General features: G+C 45.6%; 1 protein-coding gene across 8 annotated transcripts in view; it reads right to left on the bottom strand.

Moving 5' to 3' along the window:
• OPCML (opioid binding protein/cell adhesion molecule like) overlaps nt 1-19,859 on the bottom strand; it is a 1,159,098-nt gene that overhangs the window by 18,376 nt on the left and 1,120,863 nt on the right. For 3 of the 8 annotated variants that reach the window (XM_017949264.3, XM_031653869.1, XM_017949262.3), the window contains 4 exons: nt 4,504-4,641; nt 3,929-4,049; nt 3,357-3,508; nt 2,152-2,178 (listed from right to left, as the gene is read on the bottom strand). In XM_017949264.3, the coding sequence (XP_017804753.1) occupies nt 2,152-2,178; nt 3,357-3,508; nt 3,929-4,049; nt 4,504-4,641 (438 nt within the window). The remainder of the gene's footprint in view (nt 1-2,151; nt 2,179-3,356; nt 3,509-3,928; nt 4,050-4,503; nt 4,642-19,859) is intronic. The other 5 variants (XM_017949265.3, XM_017949263.3, XM_017949269.3 and 2 more) reach the window with 3 other exon arrangements.

Below are 19,859 nucleotides of genomic sequence, written 5' to 3'. Positions count from 1 at the left end.
TTGACAATTCACAGTGGCACTCTCATGTCCGTAGGTCAGAAAATATCATCCTACGGTTGTAAACTCAGACCTACAGTTTTTGTTTGTGGTCAAATCCACACATCTAACATAGCATTTATGGGATTCTTAATGTATACAATCTTATTTAATCCTGTCACCAGTCTTTTGAAGCAGGCGTTAATATCCCAATAGCACATATGAGGGAAGGAAGGCTCAGCAAGTTTAAGTGAATTGGGATGTGAAGGCTGAATTGGAATGTAAATGTCTGCCTGTGCTATGGGCTGAATTGCATCCCTCTGCTACCAAATGTCTATGTTGATGCTATAACTCCCAGTACGTCTGTATTTGGAGGTGGCACCTATACGGAAGTAATTAAGGTTAAATTAGGTCATAAAGGTGGGGCCCTGATCCAATATAGTTAGTGTCCTTATCAGAAGAGACACCCGAAAGCTCCCTCTCTCTCTTTCTCTATGAGAATTCAGAGCAGAAACCATGTGAGGACACAGCAGCTGTCTACAAGCCACGAGGTGTGCCCTCATTAGAGCCACCTGGGCAGAAACCTGCATCTTGAACTTCTAGCCTCCAGGACTGTGAGATAATAAATGTCTGTTGTTTAAGCCTTCCCATCTGTGGTATTTTGTTATGGCAACACAAGCCAACTAAGACAGTTTTGGCATACACTGGCTGTTGCTAGCAGCTATGAAACACTCCTTTCTTAGTTCATGGCAGAGAGAGACAAGAAGGGCCATTGGGTTGCCAGTCCTGTGCCCTTCTCTGCATCACACTCCCTGCCACTGCAATCCCACCAACCATGGGGATAATGGCAGGTCATGGCAGGGAGCAACTCAATCCCACCCTATCCTCTCAGTTTTGTTAAGACCAAGGCAGGGGTGTTCCTGGTCACTGGGGCGCAGGCAGGACTATACGTCTGTGAGTGCCGTGGATCAAGAGCTGTGGGCAGTGATAGTTGAAGAGCTTATTTCAGGTCTAGAAAATTCAAATGTCAGCCGGGCACGGTGGCTCACACCTGTAATCCCAGCACTTTGGGAGGCCGAGACAGGCGGATCACGAGGTCAGGAGATCGAGAACATCCTGGCTAACACGGTGAAACCCTGTCTGTACTGAAAATACAAAAATTAGCTGGCGTGGTGGCGGGCTTGTAGTCCAGCTACTCGGGAGGCTGAGGCAGGAGAATGGCTGAACCCGGAGGCGGAGCTTGCGAGCCGAGATCGCCGCACTGAACTCCAGCCTGGTGATAGAGCCAGACCGGCCCAAAAAAAAAAAAAAAAAGAAAAAGAAAATTCAAATGTCATCTCTTTGCATGTGACTGAGACCGACATCTTAGAACAGTAGGGTTGAATATCTTCCGGTTCTGGAAGCATAGCTGAGCACCAGCTACTGCTTCTTCTAAATGCCTCAGCAACTGTGTAAGAGTGTGTGTGTGCATGCGTGCGTGTGTATGTTTCTCTTCGCTGATGCTCTGGGCAAATGCTCCAATACCTAATGCAGGCTCCATTTCTAGGTCTCATCCAGTACCTATTCATTATTTAAGTGGCCTTCAGTGTTACCCAAGCTCTTTAGTTCTCCTTTCACTTATCTGTAAAATGGGGTTAATAACCTGCCTTGCACAGCATTGACATGATGCCTAGAAACCAGTATACATTTGGTAAATAGCAGATATTATCATTATGAATAATGATCCCAAGTACTTTTATTTTAAAATAAAGTTTTAAAAACTAAACCATTAGCCCTGCTTGCCTTGGGCTAAACGAATAAAACATTCATAGTAGGGTGACGTCCCCATGGAGACAGTTATCTAGTCTCTGGGCTGGGTTGCTCTTGGTGCTGCCGTGTGCAGAAACAGCAGAATGAGCATCCTCTTCAAACGTGACCAAGTATAAGGTTATTGTTTTGGGGGCAAAAACCCCTTCCCCTGAAACCCATAAATCTATTCCACAGAGTGCATGTGAAAGCCGTCATATTCTACATGCTTTTTATCTAAACTGTGCAAACCAAGCCCCTTGAGGTCTATCTGCCTCAGAGACATAAATTACAGAGGCGAAGCAGGCAAGCCTATCTTTGAAGTAGGCTAAAACTCAAAGGCATAGGCATTCAGGCAGGCAGAGGTAGGAAGGAACATGCTGTACCCACCTGCCACTGCTGATGAGGGGCTTATTTCTAAGACACACACAGCACAATGCACACACAATGCAGAGAGAAAACAAAAGACATAGATCACACATTTCAGATGGTTGGTGGACCAAGTTTAGTTAAGGTCAGAGCTGAAAACTTGTGTCTGAGGTGCACGTGGAAACGTGGATACCTCTCTTCATCCTTCATCCTCTCATCCTACTCATCGGATGCTTCCCTCTAACTAAACCTCAGCAAATAAACAAATACATACGCACATAAAGTATCACAACAAGCTGGTCCTGGCCCATGGTGTGAAATGTTGCAGAAGGCTATGGATGCGGCAGTGTGGGAAAATGGAGTCAGGGAGACATAAGGGCTTTAAAGGAGGTCAGTCCGGGCTCCCAAGTCTTCTCCACCCATATGGGAGGGAAAGACCTTCAGAGGGGGTTTGCTGCTCCAGTTGTGGATAGAACAGCCACCTGATAAGGTCTCAGACTGCTACTCCATTCCTCCCCACGGATGAGAACATCGAATGCAAGTTGAACATGTAACCATGATGAAGCAACTGACTAAGCGGCAAGCAACAAATATCACCCCTGGAATCATAGACTCCAACTACAGAAGGCATCTTAAGATTATACAGTTGAATTGACCCATGGTTCTATTTTTTTTTTTTTTGAGATCTGAGTCTCACTGTCGCCAGTCTGAGTAAGGGTGGCACACTGCTCACTGTAAGCTCCGGGCCTCCCCGGGTTCACTTTATTCTCCCTCCCTCAGCCTCCCCGGTAGCTGGGACTACAGGCGCCACCACGCCTCGCTTTCTTTTTTAGTAGAGACGGGTTTCACCACGCAGCTGTGGGAAGGTCTCGATCTCCTGACCTCGTGATCCACCTGTCTTGGCCTCCCAAAGTGCCGGGATTACAGGCGTGAACCATGGTTCTATCTTCTTTATACAAACACCATTCTATCTGATTCACAATTTGGTTTACTCCTGTTGTAAGGGCAAACCTTGCCTTTTAATGACCATGAAATATCAATTACCATGTAACTATCTCTGCATGGCATGCTAGGGGAATGGCAGGGAGAAGTATGTCTTATCTACAGGTGGTGGGTTGAGCAGGATGGATGGACACAGGCCAAGCAGATTGCAACTTCCTCCCTCCTGAGTCCCTCAAGCCTCCCCATGTGGCTGAGCCTGCTGCATCCAGGCTTCTGGCACTCACCATACAATGTGATGCTGGCGTTGGTGTTCCCAAGCTTGTTTGTGGCCACACAAGTATAGTTCCCATAATCCTTTTCTGAAACATTGAAGAAAGTCAGAGTGGACATGCGGCCTTTGTTCTCAATCCTCACTCCATCCAGTCCAGTGGCTAACCTGCAAGAGGGAAGGCATTGCCATCTATTCATTCTACAAAGAGGCCCTCCTCCTCACAAAACGCTTCTCTCCAACTAACCTTGTCCTTCAAACTCAAACCCTAAGAACCTCAGTGTCCAACAGGAGGACAAGAGAAACGATGCTTTTACCCAACAGGATAAATGTACTGGCTTCTAATTCCCAATGACTGACATGTCTACAACAAGTCTCAGATTCAGAATCATGGTCAGTTCATTTTGTTCACTTCCCAGCCTCCTCCATGTTTTTCTGGTTGTAAAAGGAGACTTTGTTACAAAAGAGGGTATAAACCATTTCTGTTTTGCCTTATCTTTCCCCTTTCCTTCACAATCATCCTTCTCCCATGTGAAGATGGCCCATCAGCTCTGCTTCAGAACTGTCCAGGCATCATTTAAAAGGTACCTGGTATCTTCCTTGAACCACTGGAATTCAGCCATGGGGACTGCAGAGGCTTCACAGCTCAGGATACCCTTCTGACCGACGGAAACACCAGTGTTCTTGGCTTTTGAGATATAGGGAGGATCTGTGGGAAACACACACACACACACACACGCACGCACGCACACACACATGCATGCAGGCACACAGAGTGATTTCATGAAAGAGAAGAAGGGCACATCCAGCCATTTGCTACGTAAGTGGATTACTTGTGACAACCCTCTTTCCCAGTGAAATAATCATTTATTTCAGGAAAAATAACTTGCCTGAAGATATTGCATTGACCCCAACATCTTTTTCAGGCCTCCAAACCTATTCTCAGTTAACAATTCTCTCCATTTGCTGAAAACTCTGGCAGTCACAGTAAGACGCCAGGGACAAATGGCATGGAGGCCATGGTGAGCAAAGCCATTTGATGAAGTATTTTCCTGTTGGCAGCAACTTGGGTCTTTTGGAAAATGGCACTGCCATTACCAGATTGTCCGCCTACTCCCGGTGCCCTCTGTTCCCCAGAACCCCCCGGCTGCAGGTCCACTCACAGTTTACAGTGATTTTTACTTTCCGCACATCGGGCGCAGCGACATCGTTCAACGCGCTGCATTCGTACTCCCCAGACTGGTCTCGCTTGATGTCAGAGATCTCCAAGTACTCATCCTCACTTACAAAGCCCTGGCCTTCTGGGAAGAAAGAAGCAGACAGGAAACAATCAGGAAACCGTGTAACCAGGGACAGAGCCATATTCACGTCTAGAGACTGTAGGAGAAGGAAGAGAAAAAGCCATCAGAATGGAGTAGACATCAAGTCAAAGACAGAGGGCATCAAGTTGCTCAAAAGATATGGCAATGGAAGAAAGATATTCTCTGCTTGTGTCTTGCATCAATGTATTTTCAGCCAAGCCACTTAACTTTTTTAGAGCATTTGGTAAGAAAACATGTCATTATTTTTCTTATATGATTATTGTGATAATTAACTCAGAGATGACATGATAAATACCTCGGTGCATCATCAAACTGATATTTTAAAAAGAATTGTCATGATCAATAATATAATAAAACCATGGAATAACTTTAGAGTATGTTACTGTGGAACACATCTTAATTTTTCATTATGTAGAAATGTTTTTGTACGCAGAATACAAACTACTACTTGTAGAATGAATAAGTAAACATTCCACACTTTAATATAAATAAATGCAAAGTAGTTGGTTTTGTTTCTACCTGTGTTGGAGAAGATAGAGTGAGAATGAATGAACGAGGAAGGACCCCATGATGGCTTTGTAATAGGTGCTCAAAATGCACTGGCCAACACAAGTGTGATAGACCCGAATGCTGGATCTGTGGTTGCCAGAATAGCCTAGTGGATTTAATACTCAATTTGGTGGAGCTCCCTGGAGGATTCATTCTCAGGTACCTGTGAAACTTGTCATTCATAATTCAAAATATTATGGGCTGCAAAATTTTTGTTGCTTTTATGTCACCATTACAGGTTCTTGCAACAATCTGGCCTCTCCACCTTACCCCTTATATTACTCCCTGTGGTCCAGTGCAAACACAACAGACCCTCTGTCTTCCATCACAAATGTTCTGGATTCTGTCAAAACACTGAGATCCCTCGAAAACCAAGATAAAGCCCAAGGATAAGGCACAGCTATTTGCCTTTCTTACAGGCCTGCAGTCCTGAGGGCCACAGTAGTTTTCAGGGCAACAAAAATGTTAGCTTTCCCCACAAGTTTATGAAAGCATGTTCTGATCCAATGGGTTTGGGTCCACCATGGGTGTGAAGCAGGAAGGTGTCTGTGGAGGGGATGGGCTGGTGTGTAGGGCGTAGGGTGTGGAGCAGGAACGTGTCTGTAGAGTTGGGATGGTGTGAAAGGTATAGGGTGGGCAGCAGGAGGCTGGAAGGTGGGGACAGTGTGTAGGGCGTAGGGTGTGGAGCAGGAACGTGTCTGTAGAGTTGGGATGGTGTGAAAGGTATAGGGTGGGCAGCGGAAACGTGGAGGGGGTGGGCCAGTGTGCAGGGTGTAGGATAGACAGCAGGATGGTGGAGGGAGTGGGCCGATGTACAGGGTACAAGGTGAGCGGCAGGAAGGTTTCTGTGGAGGTGGGCCAGTGTGCAGGGTGTAGGGTGTGCAGCAGGAAGGTGGAGGAGGTGGGCTGGTGTGTAGGGTGTAGGGTGTGCAGCAGGAAGGATCGGAGGAGGTGGGCTGGTGTGTAGGGTGTAGGGTGGCAGGTACTTGGGTGCCCTGACTCTGCTCCAAGTCTAAGCCTTGGGGGCTCCCACCACCTACCTGCCCATTTCCCCAGACTGTGTGCTTTCTGGCTCTCGCTGTCTTCCTTGCCTCCATGTCTTACCCCAGGTCATGCCCAACCAGGGAGTACCATCGGTCTCTGGGTACTGGCTACCAATCTATGTATAGAAATGTCACTGCAAATCAGCACCATTCTGTTAGCCCAAACGGTGCACTTCCATGGAGGAAATAATGCATTGGCTAGTGGGAGCAAATCACTTGCCTGGCTACCCTCCTCAAGCCTGGTCCTGAGGACAGGGTCCCAAAACGTACTCACAGATGTGAGGTTCAGAGTCACTGGGAAATCTGGGTGAACTCATATAAGGAGTGGCTGAAGGGTGCCGGGTGGAATATCCCCAGAGTGAAGAAATGGGGTATGAAACAGCGACCACACCTAGCCTAGGATCTGAGTGTCTCTCCCGAATGATGCTGCTTGCCCCAGATGGTCCCAGGCACCAGACGGGAATGGTCCCAGGCACCAGACGGGAACTTAGACAATTTCAAGGAAGAAACTCCAGAGCATGAGCCAGCTGGATCTGGGTTAAGTCCCCATTTGCTGGGTGCTGCTGCTGGATCAAAAGCCTGTACCACAGCAGACATAATGATCCAGGTTAGTTCATATCCTAACTCTTCAAGGTGCATTACGGACATGCAAACACTTTCTTGCCCTACTCCCTTTATTTCTACATAGGCTAACAGAATATCACAGTGAAAGGGATTCTGAGATTCCTTTTTAAATAAAATTTAACAAAGAAAAGTTAGTTGACCAGTCTAAGCATTTTTAAGGATTAAACTACAATGGAATCAAACACATCAAAATGATGTTCCACGCTCACCTCACCATCTTTTTTTTTTCTGCAAGAAATAAGTGTGGTAGGATGAGAAGCCTGGCTTTCTACTACTATGGCTCCATTATTTTTTCAAAATGTACCACAGAGGATTTTGCCATGAGTAATTAAATTGCGTTGCATTTAACCAAACACATGGGCTACCTGCTGAGGGCCTGGCTGGAGTCTCAGGCAGGGTCAACATTCCCCTTGCCTCAGAGAGAAGAAAGCCCCAGATCACGCTGCTCGGTGGACCTGAGCCAGATGCCTTAAAAGCTCCAGATAAAGTGAGATCCACGAATGCCAGTGGACTTAGAAATGTCGACCTACACATAGGGAGGGGATGGCTTCACAGAAGGGGGAGGCCCGTGTGCATCTGCATGGGTAAGACAGGTCCTGCATCCTTCCAGCAGAATTACCAGATGACACGGCAGCCTCTGGAATGTCTGTGATGCTGTTTTTATGGGACCAGTTATGCAACAGCAGAAAAGGAAGGAAGGAAGAAAAAGTGCATCTCATGTAAAATGGGGATCGTTATAATACTACCTCATTAAGTGGAGAAAATGAATTTTGTCAAGCTTGTACAATGAAGTAAGCGCTTCTCGGATTTTAATTTGCATATAAGTTCTTCAAAGATTTTTCTTTTTAAATATAGATTCTGATCCAGTAGGTCTGGAGTGGGGTCTGGGATTCCAAATTCCTGACACATGCCCAGGGGCTGCCTCCATGGCTGGGACGGGGCCACACCCTGAGCAGTGAAGCTGTGATGCCCCAGGCCGCACTCTTCATGGGCTTTCTCCCACCCACACACGTGAAGTCCTCTAGGGTCAGCGTGTTAGGAAAATATACTAAGAGCCCCTCAGGCTGAGACTCTTGTGGAGCCTGCCCCTCCAAAGACTCACTGTTTTGGGGGTTTAGGGCTCAGTAGGCTGGCTACATTGAGGCTGAGGATCAGGACGCATGGATTCTTCACGATCTTCCCACAAAACATGCATCCTCGCCAAAACACGTTCCTTTGTTGAAAAATGGAAAATGTTGTTGAAACTTCTCTCCATCTCAGACTCGGTGAAGGTGACTTACATGTTATTTTCTTAACTACTTTGAATGCTGGGTGAGATTTTTAAAGCAGAATGAATCTAGGTTGCTACATGACTGGAGACTTAGGAAGCTGTAGGGCTGCCCTCTTCGGTTCTGGTTGTAAAATGTAAAATCCTGATTCCAGTCTGCAGATAATGGGGCAGAAGGCAATCAATGTTTTAATCCTCTCTACTAGCTGCCAGGAAACCAAATTGCTGACTATGAACTAAAAGAAGGGAAATGGGCAGGGAGAAACAGATGAGGGAGGAACAGGATAGGATAGGAAGGAGAGGGAGGAGGAGGAAGGAAAGAAAGACAGAGGTGGGGCAAGCAAGATGGCCTGTGAGCCACTGGAAAGATTCTAAAGACATGTTCACCAAGGAATTTTTTAAAAGGCTATAAGATTGCAATATTTTCCTTGTCAAACAGGAACTGCAAGTCTGCTCAACAGTTTTGCTTTACAGCGAAATGTCCTGTACTAAGAGAGTAACCCAGAGGCATTATGCCTGCTCTAAGCACTCCAGCATCCTAATATAACATGGTTGGAAGCAACAGAAAGCAGATTCTGAATCATTGGCAGAAATGCATAAAAACCAAGGCTGTTTCCATGGAAAGAGTGCTTCAAAGAAGATGAGTTCAATTCACTGCATTAGCAAAATTAAGATCTGCAAAAATACAAATGAGGCCATTCATCAGGGGATATGGGGGTCCTTGCCTCAGATGCATGATGCATCCTTGGGGATAGAATGAGCAAAAGCCTCAGGGTTATGTGGATCTAAGGGGGCTTCCTCGGTAGGGCACACATTCTGACAGCACAGTCACAGAATACAAAGAGCATGCAACATCTACAAGCAGGGTCTGTTCTGCTAGAAATGGAGGAACAGACAGAGAAACGACTTATGGGAGAAGGACCACTGGCCGGCCTGCTGGCTCTGACCTCACTGCACTTATTCTGCTCACATCCAGGATGAGCAAGGTGTTGCGTCAGACTCTTTGGTGAGGGAATGGGGACAGAGATGATGTGGAAAACAAGGACCTTCACCTTGGGTAGTCTGCAATCTCATGGGGCCAGGACTCAAAGTGGTTTATATTTTTCCATATCTCAATTTTTAGTTCTTTGTCATTTCTAGATCCCTCAAGTAAGGTGTAGTGAGTCAAAAAGATTTATTAGAGCTGAAAGGATCCTAAGCATTTGGGAATGAAAAAGATCAAACAGGAAATCCAGAGCAAAATATGGGGGCCTTCCTGACCTACTTCTTTCCTTTCTCTCTTTATGTCCTTTTGTGCCAGCGATATCTCAGCCCTCATTCTTGCATCCAGTTCTCCTGTTTATTGCCTCAGCCAGTTCCTTAGAGTTATAAAGTTGAAAGAAACATGAGGGGTCAAAGATTTTAGCCTTCCACTTTTTAGATTATACAAAGTCCTGACAGAATATCTTGTCTTCTCTGTGAATACATCTGGGGACAATTTTAGGAGGTGAAGATAGGGTTTGGGAGTGTCCCCACCCAAATCTCACCTTGAATTGTAATTATCCCCACATGTCAAGGGCGGAGCCAGGTGGAAATGATTAAATCATGGGCGCAGTTCCACCATACTCTACTCGTGGTAGTGAGGAAGTCTTATGAGATCTGATGGGTTTATAAATGGGAGTTCCCCTGTACAAGCTTCTTGCCTGCTGCCATGTAAGATGTCCCTGACTCTTCCACTATGATTGTGAGGCTTCCCCAGCCATGTGGAACTGTGAGTCAATTAAACCTCTTTGCTTTATAAATTACCCAGTCTCGGGTATGTCTTTTTTAGCAGCATAAGAACAGAGTAAAACAGGTGACCGATCTCTTTGTTGGTCTATTCACAGTTTGCAACAACAATAACAACAACAAAACTTTGTATTGAGGCAATCCCCATCTGGTTTCTCCATTTCGAATGATTAAAAGTCACCCATGAGCATCCCCACCCTGACTGTCCTTCTAGGTTTGCTGTCTAGGGCATGGCTCTACCTGCAGACACTGCACCGAGATAAAATGTCAGCACACCTGCTGCAGCGTGTACCAGACCTGCCAGGAGGTAACACACAGACTTGCCAGGAGGAACATTTCTGGGGGCTTGTGCTACCAAGGAAAAGAACAACAGGAGATGAGGGCAGTGAGGAGGATCTAGGGTTTCAGGAGGCAGCCACACAGGGAGGACAAGGTGTGGGGAAGGGAAGTGGGAGGAGCAAGAAACCAAGCGGGAAATGAGCTGCCGGAAGGAAGCCAGTGGGAGTGGGCAGAGTGTGGCCACTCGAGTCTTTTTGGCTCACATGGTTGGGTTTCTGGGAAAACAAGAAAAGGAGTTTCCCTGCTGCCCAGCAAGAGAGACTATTACAGATGATTCTGATCAATAATGAATTTGCAAAGTTGGAATCAAATGTCCAGGTGATTGGCGATCAAGTACCTCTGGCCTATAAGGCCACAACTAGGCTGCCTGAACCATCTTAGAAACAAGCCTTTTACCCACTCTCGAAACCTGGGTTCAAGCTGTCAAGGAACACAGATTTTACTTTGCAATGGAAGAACCATGCTTGTAAATATCTGCTGGACATCCCGTCATGGACATCTGGATCAAGATAGACCACAGGAAGGAGCTAAGGCTGCCTGAAACTGCCTCCTCCCCACTGCTTCTCATCCTTGACGTGTACAAGGAAAGGTAGAGACCGTCAAAAGTTCCTGAGGAAACATGTGCCTGAATCCTATCACTCATCTTTCTTTCGCTGCAGGATTTTGGCTAATAGAACATAATCACAAAACTGAGCCATGAGCAGATCAAAACATCAGCTGGACTATAATCCCCACTTGGGATCCAAGGCTGACATGAGGTTCTTGCCTTTCTCCCTGAGAATTAGAGACAGTGGGGTTTGCACAGTAGAATGCTTGACTTTAGTACTCAGTCGCAGGCTCAAAGTGGAGCCAAGAGTACGAGCTATGTTGCAATGCAGAGTCTGGAGCAAGGAGGACGCCAGACCCAGGTAGCAGGCCAGGGAGGGGATGGAGACACAGGAGTGATGCCCTCACTTCTAGATGGCAGCCTTATGTCTGCTTAACTAGGCCTAATAGATGACCGAGCAACCACTTTACCATGATGTTGGTCACCAGCCTCCCATGGGGGAGGCAAAGAGTGGACAGGGTGGAGGAAAGCTGCCCTCTAGAAACCTCTGGGGGCTATGAATAGGGCTTCTCCTTTTATCCTAGAGATCTTCTGGCATCCTTCTCCATCACATACCTCCTGACATGAGAGCCCCCTTCTTTTGAAGGATACACATCAGAAACATGCTTGAATTTGGAATTATGGTAGGGTTTTAGCATTTGGGACCCAGTATGGCTCATATAACCTGAGTGTTGTACTGTCTACCCTTCTTCCTAGTCCACTGTCCAAGTTGCAAGCACCCTGAGTAGACATCACATCTTCTACTTCCTTAACTCCTTAACAGCAGCTAACGTAGGCTAAGCACACAGTATGTGTTCACGTTATGCCTGATGGCTAGGTTTGAAAACTGAATCCCTGCAGAACTCCCCCTCTCCCTCTCCTATTTAATCCACTCTCTTTCTGCCAGACTCTTCCTCCACATTATCTGCCCCCCACTCTGCCCCCCACCCCAACATCCAATCCTTGACTCTCCCTTAGACCCCTACTGGCAACAAGCAACTCTGAGCTCGCCCTCTTTAATTAAACCAAGGAGTGTGGACTGCAGTACATTGCAGCCTTGCCTGCTCCCAAATTCCAGATTTGTTACCTTTGCCGCACTGGAGTTAATGAAAAGTGTGATAAACCCACTGTTCCATTTTCCTTTAATTAATACAAGCAACTGATTGTGCTAAAGTCATTTTGGTTTGGAGGCCAAGCCCCTGGTCAATGTCTCACTTGCTGGCAGTGACAGAAGCTTTGTCTTGGGCTCAGAAAACTTTCTCAGACTGTGGCCACCAGGACCTCCTCTTGGGAAGAGTGGCTTGCCCCCATCCAGGGCTGCCATGCTGGCTGCCTTCCCTGAGGCTGACAGTAAGTTGGCTAATCACAAGATCAATGTGTGACCGTGAAAGTTAACTGTGCTTCCAGCGGGGGAAGGAGTACATTAATAAAGATCTCCATAGCTGGGGGCTCAGAGGAATTTCCTGGCAGGGGTGGGCGTTTTCTAGGTCTTCCCTTCCATGCATGCGTGAGGATGATGGAAGTGTTTAATGCCCCTCATCGTCAGACCGGGAGTAACTGAGGATGACACAAAGACAGAAGGACTCAAGTGACTCCTCCAGTACAACTGTCCCCAAAGAGAAACTCTCATACACTGGGACTCTTGAACTCTTTACCGGGAAGAGTTAAAGAGGAAAGGATGTAAAGCGTTTTGTTTTGTAAGTGGAGGAGAAGAAGGGATGTCAAGGAAACTGTCTGAAATCATGTTTAAGAGGACACACCAAAAATAGATGTTCTCATCCCTGGTGGGTCATGAGACTTACCCAAGGAGCACTTTAAAAATAGACTCTTGCCTTCGTGCTAATGGATTGGTGAACAGGGTCTGGGCTGGGGGTCCCAGCACCAGCATCCTCTAAAACTTCCCAGGAGACTCTAATGTACAGTCAGGGGTGAGAATTCAGGGTTGGTAAGTTGAGGACTCCTGTTGCTTTCATTTTCCAAGTTCCAGTTCCACATGTATTCTCCCAGGCTTCCTCTGCTGAGAAGTCATTCAGAGCCAAGGAGTATATGAGGATGTGCACATCTTACAGTGTGCTCAGATCTCCTGTCAACTGTCAGCTTCTATGCAAAATATACCATCATGATGTCAACAGCAGCAGCTTTATTGTAGGTGAGTCCGGAAAAATAAATCTTTTTGTGGGGTAGGATGGTGATAGCCAGGGTCAGTCTCCAGCGGCTAGGGATCCCCAGATAGTCCAACGAAGAGCATGAAGACAAGAGGCTTCTTTCCAAAGCATGGTGAAGAGGTGCGTTCAGCTTGGCTCTGCTTGTGTCTCTCTCTCTTTTTTTTTTTTTGAGATGGGTTCGTTACGTGTGGGAAGAATCAAGACACAACATTTTTAGGATTTAGATGATACTGTTGACTCACTGGGAGTGGTTCTGAGTGAGTGTCACAGAAACAGCCAGGGTACCTGTGAGGATGTGGCACATTCCCTTTAAATGAAAGTGCAGCGTGTGTGCCAGGAAAGGAAGAGAGGAGCTAGACAGAGAGAGGCAGAGGAGGGAGGGAGGGCGGGAGGAAGAGAGAGAGAATATGAGGATGCAAAACACTAGAATTCCATATAGGCACACAAATGACTGAGGATAGAAGCTTAAATCCATTTGATGAGCAGAGTAGCCTATTTGGGCCTAAAAAAAAGTTGCTAGCATTTTTATTCTAAAAAGTATTAAAAATAAACTGAAACTAACAGTTCAGACCCAAACAATGCAGGGGTATAAGGAGAAAAATCATTATTTTTAAATAGCAGAGCTTAAACAGCTAAGTTATTGACAAAATGTTTAAGTACACTTGAAAAGTTTTTATTTATTTTATACATTTTCCTCTTATGACTATGATTATTTGGATTCTAAACCAACAGGGTTATTTTAAGTATTAACAAGTAAAAGTGAAATGAGTTCTGAGAAGTAAAAGTACTGCTTTAAAAAAACCTTCATAATTAAACAACAGCATTTTTTTTAGAAACCTGATCAATGCATGGAAGGAGACACTGCCTCTTTCATTTACAGTGTCTTAAGAAAGTTGCCTTAACCTTGTCTACAGCAGCCTACTCAAGCACAGCCAGTCACCCAGGCCCAGTTTCTTCAAGAAGGCTATATTTTTGTAGTACAGGAATGTCTTGTGTCCTGGCATGGTCAGTGGACTGCCAATACTGTGTTACCTGAGGGTGCTTTGGCACAGTGGCTTCTTGAGCCCAAAGCAGACCTACAGGGCTGGCATCTGCCAGCAGGTGGGCAATATACAAAACCTTCAATTAGTTATAACATCAAAGTAAATCCTTTGCCCTTCGCTTGCCTTTGGGGGAATTAAAACTTTCCTTCTAATGCCAACTGCATCTGATTTGCTTTCCCTGAGGATTAATTTATTTGTATAGCAGCATCAGGAATGCCTTTGTTGTTTTCATAAGTCGGGTGGACCCATAGTTACGTTTTCCTGGGACAGTGCCAGTTGACACCTGTCTTCCCAGCGTACTTTTTATTTTTTTCTTTTGAGACAGAGTCTCGTGCTCTGTTGCCCAGGCTAGAGTGCGGTGGCACGATTTTGGCTCACTGCAACCTCCACATCCTGGGTTCAAGCAATTCTCCTGCCTCAACCTCCTGAGTAGCTGGGACTACAGGTACACATTGCCATGCCTGGCTAATTTTTATTATTATTATTATTTTTTAGTAGAGATGGGGTTTCACCATGTTTCCCAGGCTGGTCTCGAACTCCTGAGCTCAGGAAATCTGCCTGCCTTGGCCTCCCAAAGTGCCAGAATTACAGGCATGAGCCACCACACCCGGCCAACAGCATACTTTTTAACTGTCATCTTTCATTCTTTAAAGTGCACTGGTCTGGATCATAAGCCAGATGGCCAACATACTCCTGGTCTACTGAAAGGTCTGCTGTTAGGCTGTAGGGCCTTAGGTACTGGTGGCATCTTACCCTGAGCCTGGGGCAGGCCCAACACTCAACCTTTTTAAGAGAGGCAGTGGCGTTCTGGCCAGGGTGATCAGGCAGGAGAAAGAAATAAAGCATGTTAAATTAGGAAAAGAGGAAGTCAAATTGTCCCTGTCTGCAGATGACATGATTATATATTTAGAAAACCCCATTGTTTCAGCCCAAAATCTCCCTAAGCTGATAAGCAACTTCAGCAAAGTCTCAGGATACAAAATCAATGTGCGAAAATCACAAGCATTCTTATACACCAATAACAGACAAACAGAGCCAAATCATGAGCGAACTCCCCTTCACAATTGCTTCAAAGAGAATAAAATACCTAGGAATCCAGCTTAAAAGGGATGTGAAGGACCTCTTCAAGGAGAACTACAAACCACTGCTCAACAAAATAAAAGAGGACACAAACAAATGGAAGAACATTCCATGCTCATGGATAGGAAGAATCAATATTGTGAAAATGGCCATACTGTCCAAGGTAATTTATAGATTCAATACCGTCCCCATCAAGCTACCAATGACTTTCTTCACAGAATTGGAAAAAAGCTACTTTAAAGTTCATATGGAACCAAAAAAGAGCCTGCTTTGCCAAGACAATCCTAAGCCAAAAGAATAAAGCTGGAGGCATCATGCTACCCGACTTCAAACTATACTACAAGGCTACAGTAACCAAAACAGCATGGTACCGGTACCAAAACAGAGATATAGACTATATATCTACTATATATATAGACTATATATCTATATACTATATACTATATACTATATATCTACTATATATATAGATATATATAGACTACTATATCTCTGGTACCAAAACAGAGATATAGACCAATGGAACAGAACAGAGCCCTCAGAAATAATACCACACATCTACAACCATCTGATCTTTGACAAACCTGACAAAAATAAGAAATGGGGAAAGGTTTCCCTGTTTAATAAATGGTGCTGGGAAAACTGGCTAGCCATATGTAGAAAGCTGAAACTGGATCCCTTTCTTACACCTTATACAAAAATTAATTCAAGATGGATTAAAGACTTAAATGTTAGACCTAAAACCATAAAAACCCTAGAAGAAAATGTAGGCAATACCATTCAGGACATAGGCATGGGCAAGGACTTCATGTCTAAAACACCAAAAGCAATGGCAACTAAAGCCAAAATTGACAAATGAGATCTAATTAAACTAAAGAGCTTCTGCACAGCAAAAGAAACTACCATCAGAGTGAACAGACAACCTACAGAATGGGAGAAAATTTTTTCAATCTACTCATCTGACAAAGGGCTAATATGCAGAATCTACAAAGAACTCAAACAAACTTACAAGAAAAAAACAAACAACTCCATCAAAAAGTGGGCAGGGGATATGAACAGACACTTCTCAAAAGAAGACATTTATGCAGCCAACAGACATATGAAAAAATGCTCATCATCACTGGTCATCAGAGAAATGCAAATGAAAACCACAATGAGATACCATCTCACACCAGTTAGGATGGCGATCATTAAAAGTCAGGAAACAATGGGTACTGGAGAGGATGCGGAGAAAGAGGAACACTTTCACACTGTTGGTGGGACTGTAAACTAGTTCAACTATTGTGGAAGACAGTGTGGCGGTTCCTCAAGGACCTAGAAGTAGAAATACCATTTGATCCAGCCATCCCATTACTGGGTATATACCCAAAGGATTATAAGTCATGTTGCTATAAAGACGCATGCACACGTATGTTTATTGCAGCACTATTCACAATAGCAAAGACTTGGAACCAACCCAAATGTCCATCAATGATAGACTGGATTAAGAAAATGTGGCACATATACACCAAGGAATACTATGCAGCCATAAAAAAGAGATGAGTTCATGTCCTTTGTAGGGACACGGATGAAGCTGGAAACCATCATTCTCAGCAAACTATCACAAGGACAAGAAAACCAACATTGCATGTTCTCACTCATAGGTGGGAATTGAACAATGAGAACACTTGGAAACAGGAAGTGTTCTCACACACCGAGGCCTGTCATGGAGTCGGGGAGGGGGGAGGGATAGCACTGGGAGACACACCTAATGTAAATGACGAGTTAATGGGTGCAGCACACCAACATGACACATGTATACATATGTAACAAACCTGCACGTTGTGCACATGCACCCTAGAACTTAAAGTATAATAAAAAAATAAAAAATAATAAAAAATTAAAAGAGAGAGGCAGTGGCTTAGGACCAAATAGGGTGTGGCTGCTCCAATGTAGGACTCTGCTGGACTGATGGTCAAGAAAGATTCTGTGTGCTCTCTTTCTCCCAGAGCTCCAGGCTCATCAGCTATACTCTTCTATGGGAGACAGACAATTGCAGCTGGTTGGAGCCTAAGCCGACCAGAGAGGGAATCAGCATCGCAGCCCCCAGGAGAAGGAAAGCCAGCTGGGGCTCAAGAGCTCCTGGCTCAAAGTCCTGGCAGACCAGGTACCAGACCTTCCCCTTTCTGAAGCGGTTGGGAAGGCCCAGAGCAATGAGAGAAACAGTCCTAGGGGACTTTCAGGGTATTGGGGAAATGCCCTTTTGAGAAACAGCACAGCCTAGTTTCTGCAGATGAGGCCTGGATGCAGCCTGACTCTTCTTCCTTCCTCTCTTTCTTCCCTTTTATTCGATGCTCTTTCTTTTATCCTTTCCCTATATTAGTTCCTGGCATCACAGCTGCTTAACAATGATGCCAACCTTCAGCATTTATCAATATTTTCAAAATACTTGTATTAGCTTATAGGCAAAGTACCCACTAACCCAGGCAGCACAATTGGCATGCAAGCCATAACCAGAGACATCCTGCACACTTCGCAGAGCATAAAGGTCTGAGCTCTGAGGCGTCACGGGGAGGTAGCGTTGCTCATGCACTGGGACCTAGTGTGCACTGAGAGGAAAGCATTAGGAGCTGTGCACTCAAGGGGCGAAGTCTCCACTACAGGCGGGGGTCCCTCTGAAAACTTTCCTGTCAAGGGCTCTTCTCATCTGTACCTTGTGCTATTCTAGGCGAATCTGTCTCCCTCTTACCATCTACCTTGGACTATGATAAACTGACTTCTCACCAAAGGCATCCGTCTTGCTAACCTCCCTCCTTAGCCTAGTCACCCAAGAAGTCACTTTATACGACCTTCTGTGACTCATGCTAACTGTAGAACTCAAGGAGGAAACCACTGAATTCGAGATCAGAAGACCGACGATCTAATCCCAGTTTTGTCACGAATATGTGATTTTCAGTAAGTGTTTTCAGCCCTTCAAATCTCAATTATTTTTTCTATCAAATACAAAAATTGCATTGGATGAACTCCAAGGTCGCTATCTGTTTTAATGTTTTATAACCTTTCATCACCGAGCAAGATGGTCTATGACTAAGAATCCCAAATAATTCCTTAAGTTCTGGAAATCCGATAATCATGGCATTGATGGACTGGGTTCCAACCCAGGAGCTCAGGGTCCCTGTCCCACAAGGGAGCATAAGTTCCCTGCAGAGCTGGCCCAAGCCATACTGGCTTTATTTGAGGTCTTGACAGTCCATGCACAAAAATAGAGACACTGTGACAATTTCAAGGTAGCTCTCATCTGTCACTGTGCTTTAGCTGCTTGGTGATGGGGAGGAAAGAGAGGTTTTGACAATTATGAAGGACTATGTGTGTCTGAACGTAATGTCTTGTGTTAATGGGGGAAATTAATTCTTTCCTTTCCTTTCTAAGACTCTATTCATGTAGATCTTGACAAGTAGCTGTTCTTTCCTCCCTCCCCTTGATGAGTAGACTGGAATAATGTCTCATAGGTGTAACTAATCATCCACTTAGATGATTTGGGGCCCATTTTCATGCGTCTTAGGGTACACTTCAAATGCAGGAAAATGATGCTTCTACCTACTTTCTGTCCTCCTCGCCTTTACTAAAAATGTCCCTTCTTAGTTACATGGCTACTTCGCTAATCCTTCCCACCCAGATACAGAGCAACCACGAAAGGGGCCTACAGGACAGTGAAGACAATTCCAGGACGATGCCCAAACTTTCAGCTTCACATCAACCGTTATAACTGGCCTGTGACTACGGCAGCTCAGTGCCAACAGGTTCAGAGAGGCCAAATGGAAGCTGAGGAGGCCAAGGTTTCGGCCTTTGCTCTACCACTAACTAGCCAGGACCCCTGAGCAGGCCACTTTACTTCATCCAGCTTCAGTTTCTTTATCTGCAAAACGAGGGGACCCAGTGAGCTCAATTCTTAGGTCGCTCAGCCACCACCCTTTCCTGGCTCTTTTCCTGATGGTCTTTCTGGAGCAGAAGATCGGGATTCTGTGCACTCGCCCCCGGTTCTTGGACAGCACTGGACATTTGATTTGGGCTCGGAGCTTCTAGGAAGTGAAGTCTGGAGGTGTGAGTTCTGTTTCTGCCCCAGAAACCTGGGCTGGCTCTGGTTCTGGGAGATGGAGCCTTGAGAATGCTGTGATGTGACATGTGGCTGCAGCCAGGGCTGGTCGTCCTCCAAAGCTCCCTGCCCAGGCCCCAGGGGAATCCCCTGCCCTCCTTGCTGGGTCTTCATGTGCTTCCTCATCACCACGCTCAAGGCCTGGATCAAATGAACACATCTGACCTAGAGAGGAAGGAGGACCCTGCCAGTTCCTCGACTGTTTCCCACTAGCCCAGATTAGTTTATCAGTTTTGTTTTTGTTGCCTTAGGAAGCACGGAGCCTCCGTCTTCTTGGCAGACAATGTTGCGGTGAGGGAGAAAAACAAAGAGGATTGGAAGGTGACTAGGGCTCCAACAGAGCAAGCCTGGACTGCAGGATCGTGGATAGAAACAGGTCGTTTGGAAGGGGCTGCTGCACAGGAAACCATATGGGGCAGGTGCTGGAGCCTGGTGCCTCGACGGTGGTGTCTGCAGATTTTTAGGGCTGCCCATAGAGGGGTCTTCCGCAGAAAATGAGTCATGATGGAGAGGCAGCCACCCTTCCAATGCGGTGAGCTTACTCTACTTCCACTGGACTCTAGAGGTTTTCTTTTTTCAATTATAGAATATTGTATCCTGAG

This window comes from Papio anubis, chromosome 12 (assembly GCF_008728515.1).
Source record: "Papio anubis isolate 15944 chromosome 12, Panubis1.0, whole genome shotgun sequence".
Taxonomy (NCBI): domain Eukaryota; kingdom Metazoa; phylum Chordata; class Mammalia; order Primates; family Cercopithecidae; genus Papio; species Papio anubis.
This window is presented reverse-complemented; position numbering and strand designations above follow the sequence as displayed.